At 41.6% G+C, this 19,659-nt stretch overlaps 1 protein-coding gene and 1 non-coding gene across 5 annotated transcripts; both read right to left on the minus strand.

Moving 5' to 3' along the window:
* Positions 1–1,542: 1,542 nt before the first annotated feature.
* On the minus strand, positions 1,543–17,652 carry WEE1 (WEE1 G2 checkpoint kinase). 4 transcript variants are annotated; one of them, XM_054439279.2, is made up of 11 exons: positions 16,759–17,652; positions 15,150–15,355; positions 14,952–15,015; positions 14,589–14,761; positions 13,978–14,099; positions 9,662–9,808; positions 5,938–6,033; positions 5,764–5,849; positions 4,671–4,841; positions 4,434–4,579; positions 1,543–2,840 (listed from the first exon to the last, which is right to left on the minus strand). In XM_054439279.2, the coding sequence occupies exons 1-11, from the start codon at positions 17,332–17,334 to the stop codon at positions 2,687–2,689; spliced, it is 1,941 nt and encodes a 646-aa protein (XP_054295254.1). In that variant the 5' UTR covers positions 17,335–17,652; the 3' UTR covers positions 1,543–2,686. The 4 variants fall into 4 exon arrangements, with proteins under 4 accessions (XP_054295254.1, XP_054295255.1, XP_063527236.1 ...); XM_054439280.2 differs by lacking the exon at positions 16,759–17,652 and adding an exon at positions 15,856–16,746; XM_063671166.1 differs by lacking the exon at positions 16,759–17,652 and adding an exon at positions 16,146–16,511.
* LOC129009173 (small nucleolar RNA U13) lies at positions 13,115–13,218 on the minus strand. The gene has a single exon (XR_008492705.1). It is a non-coding gene; the product is annotated as a small nucleolar RNA U13 (small nucleolar RNA).
* Positions 17,653–19,659: the final 2,007 nt, after the last annotated feature.

Here is a 19,659-nt window from a genome sequence, read left to right on the forward strand (position 1 = left end):
TTTAGATGGCCTAAGAGTTCCCTCTTTGAACACCAGATATCGGTTTTCCTTCTTAATCCAATATTCTTATGTGAAAATTTTACTGCAAATATTGATGAAAAACACCTGAATGTTTCTTTGAAGCTAGTGCACTGGAAAAATGCACCTTAGCGACTTAAAATGATCATAAATTAACACCATTATATATAGTTTTTTTTTTAAAGAAACAGGCTCTTACTCTGTAACTGGAATGCAATGGCGGCATCGTAGGTTACTGGGATTATCGGTGCAAGCCACAGCACCCAGCCCAATTATCGTGATCTTTTTATAGCTTTGTCATCAGTAGCTACTAAAAGGTGTGAGTTGCATGCTCCAGTTCCTATGGCTTTTTAGGTTTTATCACCCATATTCACCGGCTTTTATATCTAATTCTTCTGTCGGCACCAATTCATCTCACACCTCTCAATTTTAAGATACCATAGACTAGAAAGCTAATATAATCAAGTTTGTTAGAAATATTTATGGCAGAGGTTGGGCATGATTACACACACTCATAGTCCCAGTTACTCCAGAGGCAGGAGGATCTCTTGGGCTCAGGGGCTCAAGACCAGCCTAAGCATCAATGAGACCCCATCTCTGGTTCTAATCAAAATCAGAAAACGATGCCATAGAAATAACACTATCACTTCAATTTGCACTCAATTCTTTTTTGTTTTTTGTAGATAGGGTCTCACTCTGTTGCCCAGGTTGGTCTCGAACTCCTGGCCCCAAGCAATCCTCCTGCCTTGGTCTCCCAAAGTGGTAGGGATTACAGGCGTGAGCCAAGACGCCTGGCCTCAAATCTTAAAACCCAGCCTAGTTTAGTGAGAATTAAAATCCTCCCCACTTTAGGGGCCAGGCACCTGTAATCCCAGCACTTTGGGAGGCCAAGGCAGGCAGATCACCTGAGGTCAGGAGTTCGAGACCAGCCTGGCCAACTTAGTGAAACCCCGCCTCTACTAAAAATACAAAAAATTAGCTGGGTGTGGTGGTACATGCCTGTAGTCCCAGCTACTCAGGAGGCTGAGGCAGGAGAATCGCTTGATCCCAAGAGGTGGAGGTTGCAGTGAGCCAAGATCGCGCCACTGCACTCCAGCCTGGGTAACAAGAGTGAGACTCCATCTTAAAAACAAAAACAAAACCTCCCCACTTTAAAGTTTTCTTCTGTGACTCAGTCCAAATCAGAAAGTTATGAATCATATTATATTCACTTAATAATCTGAAGATATTTTAAATTACATCATGCTACATTTCTAGCAAGCCACATGAATAACATGCAATGTGATATAAAAATATTAAATATTTATGACAAAATATATTCAAAGTTGATGGGTAAATTTTTCTTAAATGGCAAAATGTAGCTTTGTTCTAAAGCCCATCACGAAACAGTAAATTTCATATTCAATCAAAATGTGCCCTCTGCTTTTATAATAGTACATTATACACACTATACATTTTATAGTATAGCGATAATAGAGATAAAATATTAGAAAACAGGCATCACAAGGATTTAGACAACTAAGGTAAGCTCAGAGTGACTTTTAATATGCCAATCAATGTTAATAAAACACAAGTCAAAGACAAGTGCAAACATGTTTTAGACCAAAATTAATGAGAAAACAAACAACAATTTTTTTCAACATCTGTTAGCCAGTATTATTAGTCAAACGGCTAATCACAGATAAAATATACTTTGTGAAAAACTTGGAATGTCAGAAGTCATTCTGGCATTTCAGACAGCTATGTACAGTATCACGAAGATCGGTTTATATACACAAATATTGAAGAGAAACCGGGCAAAACATTTAAAAACAGACTAATAATACAATCAAGTACAAAACTTGGGGGGAGACATTTAAAAAGAGTCCGGGAAGGACATTACCAGAACAAGTTACAAAACCAGTAATTATTATACTACATTAATACAGCATTCCAAAGGGGGGAAAGGGTGCATTTTTCCAATGCACTAGCTTCAAAGTTCAAAGGAAAAAAAAAAAAGGTAAATAGCTGCTTTTCATCAAAAGCAGCTATACATTTCACATAATTGTTTCAAAAAGAAGACCTATTAACAACAATGATTGTTTAATGCTACAAGTTTACAGCAAAGACAAAACTAAAATAGCAGCAAATTCACAAGGCAATACTTCCACAGAATCATCATCCCATGGTTCATGCAGTGCCTACAAAGTGCTCCCAGTGGGATATACAAGTCTAATTCACAATTAAAAAAAAGAAATATAAGATGGACACACAGGTACATTGAAGGCTGAGTAGTAATGAGTCTTTTAGCATGTCCCTTTTCAAAGGGAGAGAACGTCTGTAATAAAGCCCTTGAGTACTTTTTACAGGTCACTACAGGGAAAGACACCTTTTATTACAATGCAACAGCAAACTATAAGCAGCACACCACCACAGTGGTTAACCCTGGAAAGGCTGGTGTAACATCCAACAGTGACACATCCTACAGAAGACAGACTGGTAAGATTAGATGAAAGCCTGACATAGCAATCATCAAAATACAGCTTTCAACTGTAATTCACAATAAAAGTCCTAATCAGTAAAACTACTGACACCAATCGAGAAAGTAATTGCAAACTGGATTCTATCAGTGATTTCAACCTAGCTTCCTCTTGTCACAGTGTTCAGGGGGAGGTGGGAAAGGAGTAGCTCAGTATATAGTAAGGCTGACAGAGCGGTTCATTTTCTTTCCAATAAGTCGAGATGTTCTATTACTCTGGGTGGTGGACCTAGTGGCCATCCGGTCAGTGAAGAGTGCTCTTTCCTCAGCTGCAGCTTTTGCCATCTGTGCTTTCTTCAGTTCTCTGACATAAAAATAGAAAACAAGGTATTATTCCTAGGAAGAGATTCTAAGAAACTAACACAAACTATATTGTCAATTGGGAGATATTTGCATGCCATCATTATTCTAAGTTATAATTGAAAAATAAAACATGAAACTGAAGCTTCTATTAAAACAACTTAAATTTATGAAATTATTTTATTTTATGCTTTTTGAATTAAAGTATCACATGTACTTGAAAACAAGTAGTAAAGATGCTAGTAATGACTTTGGTTCTTATAAAATAATTTGAGCTGGATGTGGTGACTCACACCTGTAGTCTCAGCTACTCGGGAAGCTGAGGTTGGAGGATCGCTTGGGCCCAGGGGTTTGAGGCTGTAGTGAGCTATGATAGCGCCACTGCACTCCAGCCTGGGTGACAGAGCAAGACCCCATCTTTTTAAATAAATAATAATACACAATTTCCAGACAAACCTATCCCCAGTAAAAAAAAAATTAAAAATAAGTAATAATTTCAAAAACTCCAATTTATATTGCAAATCTATCCTTACATAACAGAGATGAAAGGAACACTTTATTTCCTATTTGTATGAACTATGATGGATATCAAACTAGTGGCAAGTAAACCTCTTAATATACAATTCTTATAATTTAAATATTAAATGTTAATATTAATTGTTAACATAACCTTTTCAAGTCAGTTTTATTAGGTTAAAAGCAAAATGGCTGCAATAAATCAAAAGAATTAGAAATGTGATCTGTGGTAACTTAATAGTCTCCAATATTCTCTTTTTAATAACCTTTACCATTGCAACCAGCTTTTCGAAAATATCAAGTCATTAAGTCAAATATACATTCAGTATACAAAGTATACAAAGATTTAGACAGAAATTAAAAACATATATATGAGAATCATCTACTAACCAAACTGACATTAATTTCATCCTTTCATAAAATAAGAACAGAATGTTTCAAGGACACTGTTAACTTCTGGTGACAGTCTGGGAAGAAAAGATTGGTATAGGCTCGCTTAGCTTTTACTACCATTTATGGCTTGGGGACTATCACCACTTGCAAATATATGTTAGTCTCAACATTTTTAAAGTTCGTAATTTGAAAGTTTAGAAACAATACAAATTTAATAGGTCAAAGACTAATTCATGGCAGAAGTCCCCAAGCTTTCACCGTATAATAACATATCGAGCTACTGGAGCCAGGTGAGGTGGCTCACTCCTATAATCCCAGCACTTTGGGAGGTCAAGACAGGTGGACGGTTTGAGCCCAGGAGTTCAAGACCAGCCTGGGCAACATGGCAAAAACCCCATCTCTACAAAAAATATAAAAATTAGCTGGGTGTTGTGGCATGCATCTGTGGCTCAGCTACTCAGGAGGCTGAGATGGGAGGATAGCTTGAGCCCAGGAGGTGGAGGTTGCAATGAGTCATGATAGCACCAGTGCACTCCTGCCTGGCGACAGTGAGACCCTGTCTCAAAAAACAAAAAACACAAAAAACCACCACATCCTTTGTTGACAGAAAGCTTAAATCATCTCTCATTAAAATTTGAGAATTAAAGCGAATGAAAAAGCAAAAAGAAAACATAAAACCCTCACTTACTTTTGTAAAAGTGAATTTTTGAACTTTTCAGCATTCAATTCTATTCGTAATTGTTCTGCACTCTTTCTAGAAGCGGAAAGCAATACTGAATGCTTTACCAGTGCCATTGCTGAAGGTCTTCTCTCTGGATCTGGATGAATCATAACCTTAAAAAGAAAAGTAAAATGAAGGTAAAGACATGCATTTAATAAAATATAGAACCATGTCAATAAAGGGCTTCATATATAAAATGCTCACTTTTAGCAACTCTGTAAATTCTTGGGAAAGCACTTGTGGTATCCGAGGTAATCTACCCTGTCTGATTTCATGCCATTGATCTCCATTTCTCGGAAGAGGTTCAGCACCAGCAGCACATACCACTGTGAGGGCAAGCGCAAAAATATCTGCTTTTGGTAGATGGGTATAATTCTGCAAAATTAAAACAATTTTTTAAAGGAATGTAAACATGGTCAAAATAAAACAAGATTACACCTCAAAGATGACTTAGGTGAAAAATAGGACTTAATCAAAATGTCTAATACCACATTTAAGTTTGGGACCTATTCAGAGAATAAACTGCTAAATTTGAGGATGTTTATTTTTTAAATTACAAAGTAATACACACTCTTGGGGGGAAAATGCAAACACATATATAAAAGTAAATGCCTCTTCTTTATTAACAGCCCAATTCAACTCTCAAAAGAAATCCCCTCTACCTCTAGGCGTTCATATGCAAACACAAAACACGTAGAAACACACTGACAAGTTACAAATACACATATATGTGATAAAGCAAACATATATATACACATATTTACAAAGAGCAATAGGATCAGACAATTACACTTTATATTTTTCTACTTATTCTATTTTCATTCAAAATTTTTATGAAGAAATACTGTCACACTCTTTTGAAACTATAGGCCATACTAATAACTATGTGCCATAATTTACTTAATCATTCTCTTATTAGTAAACACTTATTTACACTGTTCTCAACTTGTGTTTGTATATGAATAGTTCTATAGGAAAAACTCCTAGAAGTGAAAATTATGAGTCAATGGGTACATGATTTTTAAATATTAATGCAATATTAATACTCTGATCTCCAAAAAGGATATGCCATTATAAAGTTCCACCAGTGGTGTATGAGAACATATTTTTTACCACAACTCCATTATAAATCTTTGCCTTCATGACTTTTTGCTTATTAAATGCCCTCAGATGATGGTTTAGATTTTATTTCCATTCTACTAGTTAACTTAAAAGTTTAATATATCTGAATTTATATTCTTCTATCAACTGCTAAGTGTTACAGAGCAAACTGTGATTAAGGGAGAAGAAAAATTACCTCCTGTAAAACTTCATTTGCAAGAAAACGACTATCGCCCTCTTCAACTTGTGGACTGGAGATCCTTGTTACATGCCCAAGATCACCTAGAAGTATTGAAAAACTTACAGTGAAGAGCAAAAACAAAACAGCCTTCTCTTTATTTGAAGGTAATAATCTGGTTACCTTTCTTACCTATTTTAAATATAACTTTGTTGGATGCCCAATCATCTTCGTCTCCTTCTTCAGAGGCAGCATTTGGGATTGAGGTTCGAGATATGAAAATATTACCTGTCAAACAGTTAATTATGTAAGCCAAACTAACAATAATAAAATCAGAGTTCATAAACAAGATCATATACCAGAATCATCCAGAATGCTTTTTAAAACGCCAATTCTCAAGTTCTAGCCCAAACCCATGGAATAAGCATCTCAGGGGATAGAGACCAGGGTTATATTTGCTGGGAATTTTTTTTTTTTGAGACAGTGTACTATCGCCCAAGCTGGAGTGCAGTGGCATGATCTTGGCTCACTGCAACAAGGTTCAAGCAATTCTCATGCTTCAACCTCCTGAGTAGCTGGGACTACAGGCACATGCCACATCTAGTTAACTTTTATATTTTTAGTAGAGACGGGATTTCGCTATGTTGGCCAGGCTGATCAAACTCCTGGCCTCAAGTGATCCTCCAGCTTCAGCCTCCCAAAGTGCTGGGATTACAGGCATGAGCCACCACTCTGGGCCTCTGGAAATATATTTTTCAGCCTAGCACTGATCCTAAACACTTTAAACTGGATGAGGCCTTTGTCTTCTGCACATTACCCTTCAGCAAAAAAGGTAGTATCAGTAATTTATGAAATTCTGTGAAAGCACAAGTTTTAATGTAGCGCTATAAGGCTGGTGTGAGCAGAATGAGTCATTTAGCCAGTGAGTCTGGCTGACCATACAGCATCTACCTTGCAATATGGCTTTGTGATTCACTATTTCCTATTGTATACACATTACCTTTTTTCTTCAAATTCAGGTTAAGATCATAATTAACATGAGCTTTTAGTGGCAGATTCTATTTTAATAGTTTTATCAGTATAGTATTGGCCAGGTATGGTGGCTCAAGCCTGTAATCCCAGTGTTTTGAAAGGCTGAGGTAGGAGGATTGCCTAAGACTTGGAATTCGAGACCAGCCTGGGCAAGATAGTGAGACCCTGTCTCTACAAAAAGAAAAAGAAAAAAATAAAAATAGCTGGGAATGGTGGTGCACGCCTGTAGTCCCAGCTACTTGTGAGTCTGAGGCAGGAGGTTCATTTGAGCCCAGGAATTCAAAGCTGCAGTGAGCTATAATTGCACCACTGCGTTCTAGCCTGGGCAACAGAGTGAGACTATCTCTAAAAAATAAGGCCGGGAGTGGTGGCTCACACCTGTAATCCCAGCACTTTGGGAGGCCAAGGTGGGCGGATCACTTGAGGTCAGAAGTTCAAAACCAGCATGGCCAGCATGACAAAACCCCATCTCTACTAAAAATACAAAAATTAGCTAGGCATGGTGGTGCACGCCTGTAATCCCAGCCACTAGGGAGGCTGAGGCAGGAGAATTGCTTGAACCCAGGAGGCAGAGGTTGCAGTGAGCCGAGGTCGCACCACTGCACTCCAGCCTGGGCGACACAGCAAGACCCTGTATCAAAAAATAAATAAATAAAAATATATATGTGTGTATATATACACACACATATGTATATATGTATGTATGTATACACATATGTATATATGTATGTATGTATACACACATGTATATATGTATGTATATATACACACGTGTATATATGTATGTGTATATATATGTGCGTGCGCACACACACACACACAAATATATAGTATTAAATTTATGTTACATTTACTGGAGTCATCTATACGTTTTACTTTATAGGACAACTTATTTTGTGATGGTATTTGTAAATTTGAAGTTTTTTTTTTTTTTTTGAGACAGTCTCGCTGTCGCCCAGGCTGGAGTGCAGTGGTATGATCTCAGCTCACTTCAACTTCCTCCTCCTGGGTTCAAGCAATTCTATTCTCCTGCCTCAGCCTCCAGATGGTAGCTGGGACTACAGGCGCCTGCCACCACACCCAGCTAATTTTTTGTATTTTAGTAGAGACGAGGTTTCACTGTGTTGTCCAGGCTGGTGGTGAACTCCTGAGCTTAGGCAATCCACCTGCCTCGGCCTCCCAAAGTGCTGGGATTACAGGCGTGAGCCACCACACCCGGCGAATTTTTTTTCTTTTTTTTTGAGACGGAGTCTCACTTTGTTGCCTAGGCTGGAGTGCAATGGTGCAATCTCGGCTCACTGCAACCTCTGCCTCCCGGGTTCAAGCGATTCTTCTGCCTCAGCCTCCCGAGTAACTGGGACTATAGGTGCATACCACCACACCTGGCTAATTTCTGTCATTTTAGTAGAGATGGGGTTTCATCATATTGGCCAGGCTGGTCTCAAACTCCTGCCTCGTGATCTGCCCGCCTCGGCCTGCCAGAGTGCTGGGATTACAGGCGTCAGCCACTGCACCTGGTCTAAATTTGAAGATTTTTAAACTTCACATCCCTTAATATTTTCAACTTTTATCCCTTATAAGGGTCTATTATATTTGTCTAACACTTTATATGAGTACAGCTATTTCTTAAGAATTCACATTTACTGCCTTAAGTCCAAATATATTTTTGTCTTTTGAAAATAAAAAACATGCTGGGCACGGTGGCTTACGCCTGTAATCTCAGTGCTTTGGGAGGCCACGATGGGCAGATCACAAGGTCAGGAGTTGGAGACCAGCCTAGCCAACATGGTGAAACCCGTCTCTACTAAAAATACAACAAATTAGCCGGGCATGGTGGTGTGTGCCTATAATCCCAGCTACTCAGGAGGCGGAGGCAGGAGAATCGCTTGAACCTGGGAGGAGGAGGTTACAGAGAGCTGAGACTGCACCACTGCACTCCAGCCTGGGCAACAGAGCGAGACTCCATCTCAAAAAAAAAAGAAAAAAAGAAAGAAGAGAAAAAACTTTAGTGACTTGTTAACATACACATACGAAATTCTAGCATATAACTCATAAAGTTGTACAAAATGACTTAAATTCTCACAAATCAACACATTTCCAAAGATTAATAAAACCTCACTAAATTCATCTAGCCTAAAATGCTTAACTTGAATCCATAATCCTTAGTTATAACTTCCAATTTATAGGAAATATAGGAGAAAAAGGAACAAGCTAAATGATACAAGAAGTAACTAGTCAAATCCAGAAAAAGGGATAGCTTGCAATATAAGTGTATATTATTTTTACAAAGCAGAGGATGGGTTCTGAAAAAGAAAAACTGATATAACCAGATGCAATGCATGATCCTTAAGTAGATACTAATTTGAACAAATCAACTATTAAGGACTTGAGTCAACTGGGGGAAATTTTAATATGGTCTGGCCTAGTGGAAGAGTGGGGCTTTAAACACAGATTTTTAGTGCCCTCATTAGCATCCCACCTGTAGTTCCTATAAGATGCAGCAAAAATTTCTGGCTTTTAATAAAAATGAATTTATCTGGTCATGGTGGCACATGCCTATAGTCCCAGCTACTCGGAAGACTGAGGTGGGATGACTGCTTGAGCATGGGATGGGGAGGTTGCAGTGAGCGGAGATGGTGCCACTGCATTCAGGCCTGGGCCACAGAATGAGACGCTGTCTCAAAAAAGTTTATCTCAAATTTTGGGGATTAACAAAGGAAGAGATAAATAGAAATCATAGAACAATATTGGTAAGTGGATCTAAGGCCTTTTAAAACTAACAATGAGAAAACATAAGATATATATTTTTTCAATGTTGTCATAATGAAGTAATTTATTCTCTATAACCCCAAAGAACACAAGTCAGAAGATCTGCAATACTTACTAGGTTTTATATCCATGTGAACCAAAGACATTGAATGAATATACCTCAAGCCTCGGCCAACTTGCAAAAGGAGATCCTTCAACTCTGCTTCTTTAAAGTAACTCATGATTCTGTAGTTTTCACTTATAGCATCAGCTAAACTTCCACCTAACAAAGATAGAAAATATTAGCATTTTCTTTTTTCTGAAATATTTTCTTTCTTCCATCTTTACTGAATGAGTCTCAACCAACCAATCTCAATCAAGAAAGTGTTATTTTATAGGACCTTCTCCCTTCAACCTGCTTGTGAAATCAAAATTTTATTGTTTTTTCAATAGGTAATACATTTGCATGGGTACAAAATAAAATGTAAAGTCTCTCTCTCAATCATACACCTCAGCAACCCACCTGTTTCCTTCCCAGAGTAAACCAGTATTATCAGGTTGGTTTTTTTTTTTTTTTTTAATTTATAAGAGACAGCGTCTATTTATGTTGCCCAGCTGGAATCCAGTGGCTATTCACAGGCTTGATCCCACTACTTATCAGCATAGGAGTTTTGACTTGTGTGTTTCCAACCTAGGCCAGTTTACCCCTCTTTAGGCAACCTGGTGATGCCCCACTCCAAAGAGGTTACCATACTGATGCTCAACTTAGATCAGCATAGTGCACTACAGCCTGGAATTCCCAAACCCAAATTCAAATTCCCTGCCTCAGACTCCCAAGCAGCTGGGACTACAGGCACTGCCACCACGCCCAGCACAGGTCTATGTATTCTTTTCAACTTTTTGTATAAATAACAGCATATGTTCATTATCTTAAAGATCACTCTATACCAATATACAAAGACAACCCATTTCTTCTTGTCTTTATAGAATTCCATTGTATAATTGAATAGAAATGCATTTATTGGCTGGGCACAGTGGCTCACGCCTATAATCCCAGCACTATGGGAGGCCGAGGCGGGCAGATCACGAGGTCAGGAGTTCGAGACCATGCAGGCCAACATGGCGAAACCCCGTTTCTCCTAAAAATACAAAAATTAGCCGGCTGTGGTGGCGCGCACCTGTAATCCCAGCTACTCAGAAGGCAGGAGAATCGCTTGAACCTGGGAGGCAGAGGTTGCAGTGAGCCGATATCGGGCCATTGCACTCCAGCCTGGTGACAGAGTGAGACTCAGTCCCCCCCAAAAAAAAAAAAAAGAAATGCATTTATCAGTCCCTCATTTGATGGACATTTTAAAATTATTTCCAAGCCTTTGCTATTACATACTATGGCCTAATAAATAACCTTGTACATTGGTAATTTCACGTACATTTAGTATATCACCTAGAAGCCAAATTGCTGGGTTAAAGGGTATGCACATTTGTAATATATGGAGATGGTGTGTTTTACACACACACACTTCTCCATAGAGAAGGCTGTACCAATATATATGCCCATTGTCAATGCATGAGAATACCTGTTTCCCCATACCCTTGACAAGTCTATAAATGTTATAGGTAAAAAGTCAGTATTTTAGTATAGTTTTAATTTATACTACTCTTACTATGAATGAGACCATAACCTCCTTTTATAGAATTAGTTAAATCAATCAGTTAATTTGTTTATATTTTTTCAAACTTTTAAAGTTTACATTTCATCTCAAAGGCAATGAGGAATTATTTTAAACATCTCCTGTTTAAGGCTTAGGAATAAAAAAATCAGAGCTGGGTAATAAAATTAGGAAGGTCAATGATGTATTAGTCAGAAAAGGAGGTCCTATAATTTAAATAAGACAATAACATAACGTCAAATGCGTTTTTAAAATAAATTATACATCTCGGTATCTTAGTCTTGAGTATGTTCTCCTTACTTGTACAAATCTTGAACTGAGGGAGGGGAAAGAGTGCTCTAGAAGGGAGCAAACCAATAACGCTGTCAGACAAGATAGGCTAAGTCCTAGATCAAATGTGCTAAGAAAGAATATGGCTAATTCTCTTTTTTAGCAGGTCCAGCAACCATAGCTGTGCCAATTTCTTCTTATTCTAGAAGGGCAAGAAACGTGATGAGAGCAAAACAGGTTCTGACATTTCAGGTTCTTTCCCTATCCATCAATATTTTTCTACACTTGTTTATACAGGTTAATTCCAATCTATCACCAAGCCAAGATAAAAGGCTTATAATGCAAATGAATAAGATAATAAGAAAATTAAATCACAATAAAGGGAATCAGTTACTCATGTACAAATAAATAACAGAATCCTTTTCCAGTGAAACTGTGGAAAAGATGTGAAGATGAGCTCTATTAGTATATTCAAAGCTTTATGTGGAGAGAGGAATGGTGGACACAGGAAACCAAAGGAAGAGATCACAAATGCATCCAGATAGTCGTATTTTCTTTTATCTAAGTAGGACAAACAGCCACACTAAGAGGCAGTCCTATTTCATGCAGGACTATTTATTTTCTTCAAGAGTTTTATATTGCTTTAAGAGGCCGAGGCGGGTGGATCACGAGGTCAGGGTTCAAGACCAGCCTGGCCAACATGGTGAAACCCTGTCTCTACTAAAAATACAAAAATTAGCTGGGTGTGGTGGCACGCATCTGTAATCCCACCTACTCAAGAGGCTGAGGCAGGAGAATCGCTTGAACCCCGGAGGCAAAGGTTGCAGTGAGCAGAGACTGCACCACTGCACTCCAGCCTGGGCGACAGAGCAAGGCTCTGTCTCAAAAAATAAATAAATAAATAAAAACTTATTTTCAATAGATTATTTTACAATCTAACATTACAGGACAAGGTTTTTGTAATCTGAGAGGGTAGCAAGACTACTCACTCAGTTCCCTATCTCCCAGGCCCAAGTGAGTTTTCTCAAAATCATCTGATTTACACAACCATGTATTGGTAGGTTGCTGCATATTTGCCATTCTTGGACTACTAATGAACTATTCTGTTAAGAGAACTATTCACATCAACAAGGTGAGAAAGAGAAAGAAGGAAACTGAAAAGAGATGGTGTCTAGCAAATATCAAATGGAGATGACATTGTGGTCAAGTTGTTCTAGGTTAAATGCAATACCTGAAAAATGAAGGTTAAGAAATAGAATAATCCATAAGGTTGTGATAGTTACATAAATATTTTGATGGTATGAATAGAAACATTTCAAGAGCTGTGTGGAAAAAACTAGCAGCAAGGCTGTATACTAGACACTCAAGTTCTTTCAAGTGTGGAGAACTTTATTAAATAATGAGGAATCAGGTTTGAAAAATGGATCTTTTACTTCTGTTTTGTTCACTGTTTTTAAATATGGAGAACCTGAATCCATACCTACACCACTTATTTATTTACAAGTTATGAGATAACTGGTCTTGTTTATTTAAGGAATAATAAGAATCAACAAAAATAAATCTTGTTATCTCTTCTCAAGTGTTCACTAAACTCTAAATTCTCTATATTCACAGAAGATATACAGAAATAGAAACAAACTAGATATTTTTCATTTCAGACTGGTAATGTGCTGATGTCGTAACAAGGTTTGAGGGAGGCACATTTCACACTTGAGTATGAAAACCCAATCATCATGCTTATAAACTGCAAAAGTGTTGAGAAATAACCCATAAAAGATTTGGTGTATAATAATGACAGACGTCCATAAGAACCAGAATTCTGATCAAGACTTTGGTAAAGGTTTTTAATAGAAAAGGAGAGACATAAGTCGGCCCTTGAAGGACTTACCGAAACTGAAAGCTATACAAGACATCCAAACTTGAATCTATACATGCCTGTTTTGTTTCATCCTTAGGGGAGAGGAGGGAGAGACGACAAGCTAGAGAACTAAAAGAATGTAACATAATAAAGCGTTAGTGGATTCTAGGGTAGACTAGGTTGGACAGGTGGCAGTAGGGCCGGACTACAGAATGCTTAAAGAAACAGCTGAATTTAGATCAATGGAGACTCACTGACTAATAAACATCAGTTTTAGCAGCACACCACATGAAATGGAAATAAAAGACTAGACACAGGAAGAATCTATTCAACATAACATTTCATAATACTATATGCTCCACACACTATGCTAGGTACTACAGACACCAAAACATGTGTCGAGGCCATTGTCTTGTCAAAAAGTTCAGTTGGAGTGACAAGCACATAAATAGGATGCAAAGTTCTACTACTATGTACAAGGTGCTTCAGAAAAGACAAGGTTTTTAATCTTGTACTTGAAATTTATGTTAGGCCTCTGATCTTTAAATTTATAAAAGATAAAAGTGACAGAAATAGAGCAAGATTTTAGAGATAACCATAAATATTTCCTCGATGTTCATTTTCTCAAGCTCACAAGAAAACCATTACATCACTCACCATTACAATATTCATTCTGTATAAGCATATGATCATCTTCTGCCCACGCAGAGAAATATCGAACTACATGAGAATGCTGTCCAAGCACTGCATGAGCATATACTTCTCTCAAAGCATTCTGCCTAGAAGAAATTTGAGATTAATAGAATGGTAAATAATTTTCACTCAAGCTTAAACTGAATCAATTTATCTGAAACTTCATACAATAAACTTTTGTTATCTATTGTTACGCTAAAAAGCAACTTGCTTAAGAGAGAAGGGGTTTAGACTTTTAAGAGATTTTTCCAAAGGCAGATTCCATTAAAGACGATTTATCAGAAAGAAGAAATGTTGCTTGCCCTAGAACTCTGGTAAGAATAAACTCCATTTAACTGTGAATTCATGGATGCTGACTAGAAATAAGAAATTTAAGTTAGGTTCCAAAATCAGACTATTCATATTATTCAACAAGTCTAATAAGAACTGATGGTATTAAGTGAAAAGGACCTGATTAAATCAGTACAGCTTCTCAAAAGTTAAGAGATGGAATTCAGTGTTTGATCAGCTGAAACCTTAATGTTAGTAACACCATAGGGGATAAAAGAGCAAAAGACAAAATGTTTAATACATACTCATCAACAGAGCCGGCCAATGGCTTTTTTGATCGCTTAATGGCATAAATGCATCCATCCAGCCTCTTCACACACTTAAATACAGAACCAAATTCTCCAGAGCCAATTTTCTCTAGCTCATGAAATTCTGTTGTATACCGTGACTTCATGTTGCTTTCAGTAATTGTAATTCTCTGTAATAAAAAGTGTTTCCATATACGTAATACAAATATACAAAAACAATTATTTTTTGCTATGGTGATAGGGCTATGTGTGAAATTTAAAAACCATTCTATCTGATGTGTTAATGCTTATTTAACATATAGCATGCTTTAAGTGGCAGAAAAGTAAATTTCAAAAAAATAAAAATAAAAAGCTATTTACCTTAGCAGGTCTTGTTTCATCTTCAAGCTCATAATCACTGGCTTCCATGTCTTCACCACAGGAACTAAAAAAATGTATTTTTCTATCAATATATCTGACAGATACATCCATGCCATTAAATAGGAACTAAATTTTGATAAATATACCAAACCAATCTTAGGTTATTTGGAGAACCAAATTGTTAAATAAACGACTTACTCATTCCAATACGTTCTCTTTCTACGACGACACTGTCCTGAGGAATGAAGCAACAAAGAATCCGGAGTAAAAGGATTAATATTCACTTGAGGAGTCTGTCGCACATCAAATTCCCTTTTTCCTGATTTTTCTGTATCCATGAAGAGAGAACTACCCCGGAGTTTAACAGAGCTGGAATCAATTCCTCGAGCTTTGGAGAGCAAACTCTAGGGAAAGAAAAATACAAATACAATTTTTAGGATCCAAGTCCTATAGTCAGCCTTCTCAATCTAACCTTCAACAGCCTTTCATATGGCTGAATGCGTAGGTCAAAGCAACACACAAGCCTTTGTTAGAGTTCAAGCAACATAAATTGTGGCTAATTTATGAAGACTGAAGCTGGGTATTAACTACCTTTTCTGGAAAAAAATAGCCAAGTAAAATCTGCCTCTAACCCTAAAAAGAATATAAATGCTGCCTCAAACTAAGTTCATTCTAGTGGCTAAAAGTTAACTAATTCTTTCAACCCATCCAAAAATAGAAAGCAGTCGGAGAGTCCCATAAAAGCTCCCCTCCCCCATCTAAATAGCCACCTCCGCTGGACTCCTCCCCTCACTTCCAGAGGGATTTTGCCTTGAGCAAGTCGGCCAATAAACGGTAAAGCTCAAAAGCACACAGATTCCCTAGGCTGATGACAAACGGTACACTGAAAACAAAACAAACTCACTTTAAAAGGTGCATCTTCCATGTTAACCTTACAAATGCGAGGCTTGTCTTAATCTCTGGAAGTATCAGCTTTAAAATCTGCAGTTTTAAAAGTGGTAATCTGCACAGTACTCGAAGGCCATTCAAAATACAGGTGCTGAACACCTCCTTCTTTAAGATACCTTATCTACAGTAGGATGTTCCTAATCACACGGAGGCCGGCTAAACTCTGGGCACCACAAACCCACGATATAAACAAATGCTAGGCCAAGACCTTGTCCAGAAAGAGGCCTCAGTGCTACCTGGACTTACAGATGAGTCTGTAGGACTGTAAATGCTTGGAAGGCCAGCCTTTACTCCCAAGTCCAAGCGTAGTCTCCCTGCATGCCCCAGACCTTCCCCCCATCAACGCCACACGACACGACACGATCAGGGCAGGACAATTATTTTTCTTTAAACTCTTTCTGCCCGCGCCGCCCAAATTACAGGCCCGATCACCGCGTTTAAAAGGCACCATATGGCTCGGGAGTGTCAGGTGGCCGGGCCAGCACCCTCCAGCATCCCCGCAAACCGCGTTATCGGTGCCGCACTCGGGGCTGACACGCTCAGGGCGGCCCGGACTCAACAGGGGGCAAATCCTTGGCCACCTGGATGGGCCGATCGGCCCCTCTGTAAGATGAAGAAGTTCCAGACCAGGCCTATTGTTCAGTTACATAATCTCAACGGACAACCTCTGGGCAGGGCCAAAAACAAGGGCTGCCAACTTTGGGGGGCGGCGCCGGAAAGCGAGGGGGGAGCGGCCGGCCGGTTATGTAACCGAACCCAGGCAGCGGCGCTGGGCTCCGGCGCCGCGGCCTTTTTAAAAGGCTGGGTCGGCGCGGGCCCGGGGCCCCGGCCGCTTGGTGCCCGCGCCCGCCGCTCTCACCTTGGGCGTGTGCGGGGTGTCGAAGAGTCGCAGCTTGCGGAAGGTCTTGTGTGGCGGGGTGCCCGGGTGGTCTGGCCGCGGCGAGCAGCGGCCTTCGCCCGCACGGCGCGCCCCGCAACCCCGCGGCGACGCATCTCCCGGACCGCCGCAGCGCACCGGCGAGAACGAGCTACCCAGGAAGTAGGGGGCCGCCGGGGACTTGACCGGCGACGAGGAGCCGAAGCCCTCCTCCTCCCACGAGTCGCCCTCCGCCCCACCGCCCGCCTCGTCCGCGCCCGGGCAGGCGCCGGGCAGCAACAAGTCCTCCTCCAGCTCGCCGGGGCTCCCGGGGGCCGGCCCGGGCGAGCGGCGGCGCTCGGGGCCGGGCTCCATGGGGCTCCGCGCGGGCGGCAGCGGCGAGTCGGGCTCTTGAAAGGCCGAGTCCTCCCCGGTGCTGTGGCCGCTGCCCTCCTCCTCCTCTTCTTCCTCTTCCTCCTCACAGTCGCTGCAGGGCGAGAAGATCAGCTTCTGCCGCAAGGTGCAGGCCGCCCCGGCGCGACGGGGTGGCGGCGGCTGCTGTCGGCTCAGGAAGCTCATCGCGGTCCTGGGGACGGGGCCGAGGACAGGAGAGCGGAGGCCTGCGGGGTCCAGGACACTGCAGGCCAGGGGGCGGGTCCGCCACGTGCGGCTGGGCGCGCCTAGTCGCAGTCGCGGCGTCTCTGCTCGGCGGCGGCCTGCGGCTCCGAGGCGCTGGGGCTGTAGACGGTGGCGGCAGCGGCGGCGCGGACTTTCCGGCAGAGGCGGGGCGGCCCGAGCACCGAGGCTGAGGTCTCCTCAGGTCCAGTCTCAGGTTCGGGCTCCGCGGCTTCCCGCGACCGTTAACCACGTGAGTGCCCAGTCCACCAATCCCCGTCCAGCTCCGGGTTTGAAAAAAAAAAGGAGGGCGCGACGTAGCCCGCGGGGGAAGGACCAGCTACGCGATTTTGGCGGGAACCCGCTGGCTCCACCCCCGGCTCGGCGCCAGCCAAGTCTGGGCGGGCTGTGGTGTTCCCGGCCTATGAGCGAGCCTGGGGCGGCTCGGGGCCCGGCCCGGCACCGCCCGAACACCGCCCGGACGGGGTTGGGCCTTCTGGGAGGGGCAAATGAGAGCTGGATTCGCCTAAGCCGACCCGAAAGCCGGCCTGGACGTAGCCCCCTCGCTCCTCCTCCGGTGCTGGGGGATCTGAAGAGGGGCAGGCGGCCGGGCAGCGCCTCCGGGTCTCTGCGAGCTGGGAAGAGCCAGGGACCGAATGACCTTCGGCCGCTGCCCTCGGAGGCCACTTCTTGCCCCTTGTCCCTTGGGGCGAGCCACTGGGGCGTAGTGGGCGTGGCAGTGGGCAGCCACTTTCCGGGTCGAGGTGTGAGCCGGAAATGGTGACTCGGGCCTCAGGACCTTTCTGAACTGCGGGAGCCGATGTGGGAGGAGGCCTCCGAGCCCCATTATTTCCCCGGGGTGGGTGACTGTTAGGAGCGAGTGTCTGCACAGCGAGAAGAGCTCTCCCAAGCAGGGGTCCACCTCTGCCGACCTTGTCCGCGGCCAAAAGAAACAGCAGCACAGTCGCCCACCACGAAACCAAGTGCCCAGCACACGATCTCCGTGTTTACATTTGTTCGCCGGCACGTGGGCATGCGTTGGCAAAACCGATTGGCCCGGCTCGCGGCAAACTCAAACGCAATTTTAAAAAATTTCCCTAGTGCTTCGTTAAACTGATTTAATCTGTCTCTTAATGCAGTTACACGTTTCTTCCAGTTTTCTTTTTTCTTTCTTTCTTTCCTTTTTTTTTTTTTTTTTTTTCTGAGACAGGGTCTTGCTGTGTCACCCAGGCTGGAGTGCAGTGGCACGATCTCGGCTCACTACAACCTGCAACCTCCGCCTTTAGAGTTCAAGCGATTCTCATGCCTCGGCCACCCGAGTAGCTGGGATTACAGGCGGCTGCCACCACACCTGGCTAATTTTTGTATTTTTAGTAGAGACGAACTTCCCAATGTTGGCCAGGCTGGTCTCCAACTCCTGATCTCAAGTGATCCGCCCGCCTCGGCCTCTCAAAGTGCTGGGATTACAGATGTGAACAACCGCTCCCGGCCTTTTCCAGTTTTCTGTTGTAAATAACCCCGTGGTGTATATTCTTCCTTCTCCATGTTTTTTGTTTTGTTTGTTTTTTTTTCGACACGGAGTCTCGCTCTGTCGCCCAGGCTCCATGGAGTGCAGTGGCGCGATCTCGGCTCACTTGCAGCCCCCACCTCCCGGGTTCCCGGGTTCCAGCGATTCTCCTGTCTCCCGAGTAGCTGGTATTACAAGCACATACCAGGCCTGGCCAATTTTTGTATTTTTACAAAATACAAAATACGGAGTTTCACCATGTTGGCAGGCTGATCTCAAACTCCTGACCTCAGGTGATCCGCCCGCCTCGGCCTCCCGAAGTGCTAGGATTACAGGCGTGAGCCACCGCGCCTGGCCTTTTTAAAATATTCTTTTGGCTACCTCCCTGGAATTAGAATTCCTCAGTCAAAGGATATAAACTGGCAAACTCCCCTCCAGAAACACAATACATTCTCACTAGCAGTGGATTAGAGCACACTCTGTGAATTCAGGACATCAGTGGATGTTCGTTGATGTGGTTTTGTTGTTTTGATTCATATTGTTGAACAGTTGTCATGGGTTTAATGATAATTTACATTTATTTCTATTGCCTATTTTTCTTATTGTTAGCGCTTTATGGATATTAACACTTTGTCATATATGTTGTTCTAATGCTTTTCAAAGACTAAATAAACTCCAGCTGAATTTTTCATGAAACACACGGTAGTACTTAACACGTCAAATCGGGAATTTCCTGAGATCACACAACTGAAGACACAGTGAAGGATCAACAGCTGTCTTTT

This window comes from Pongo pygmaeus, chromosome 9 (assembly GCF_028885625.2).
Source record: "Pongo pygmaeus isolate AG05252 chromosome 9, NHGRI_mPonPyg2-v2.0_pri, whole genome shotgun sequence".
Classification (NCBI taxonomy): domain Eukaryota; kingdom Metazoa; phylum Chordata; class Mammalia; order Primates; family Hominidae; genus Pongo; species Pongo pygmaeus.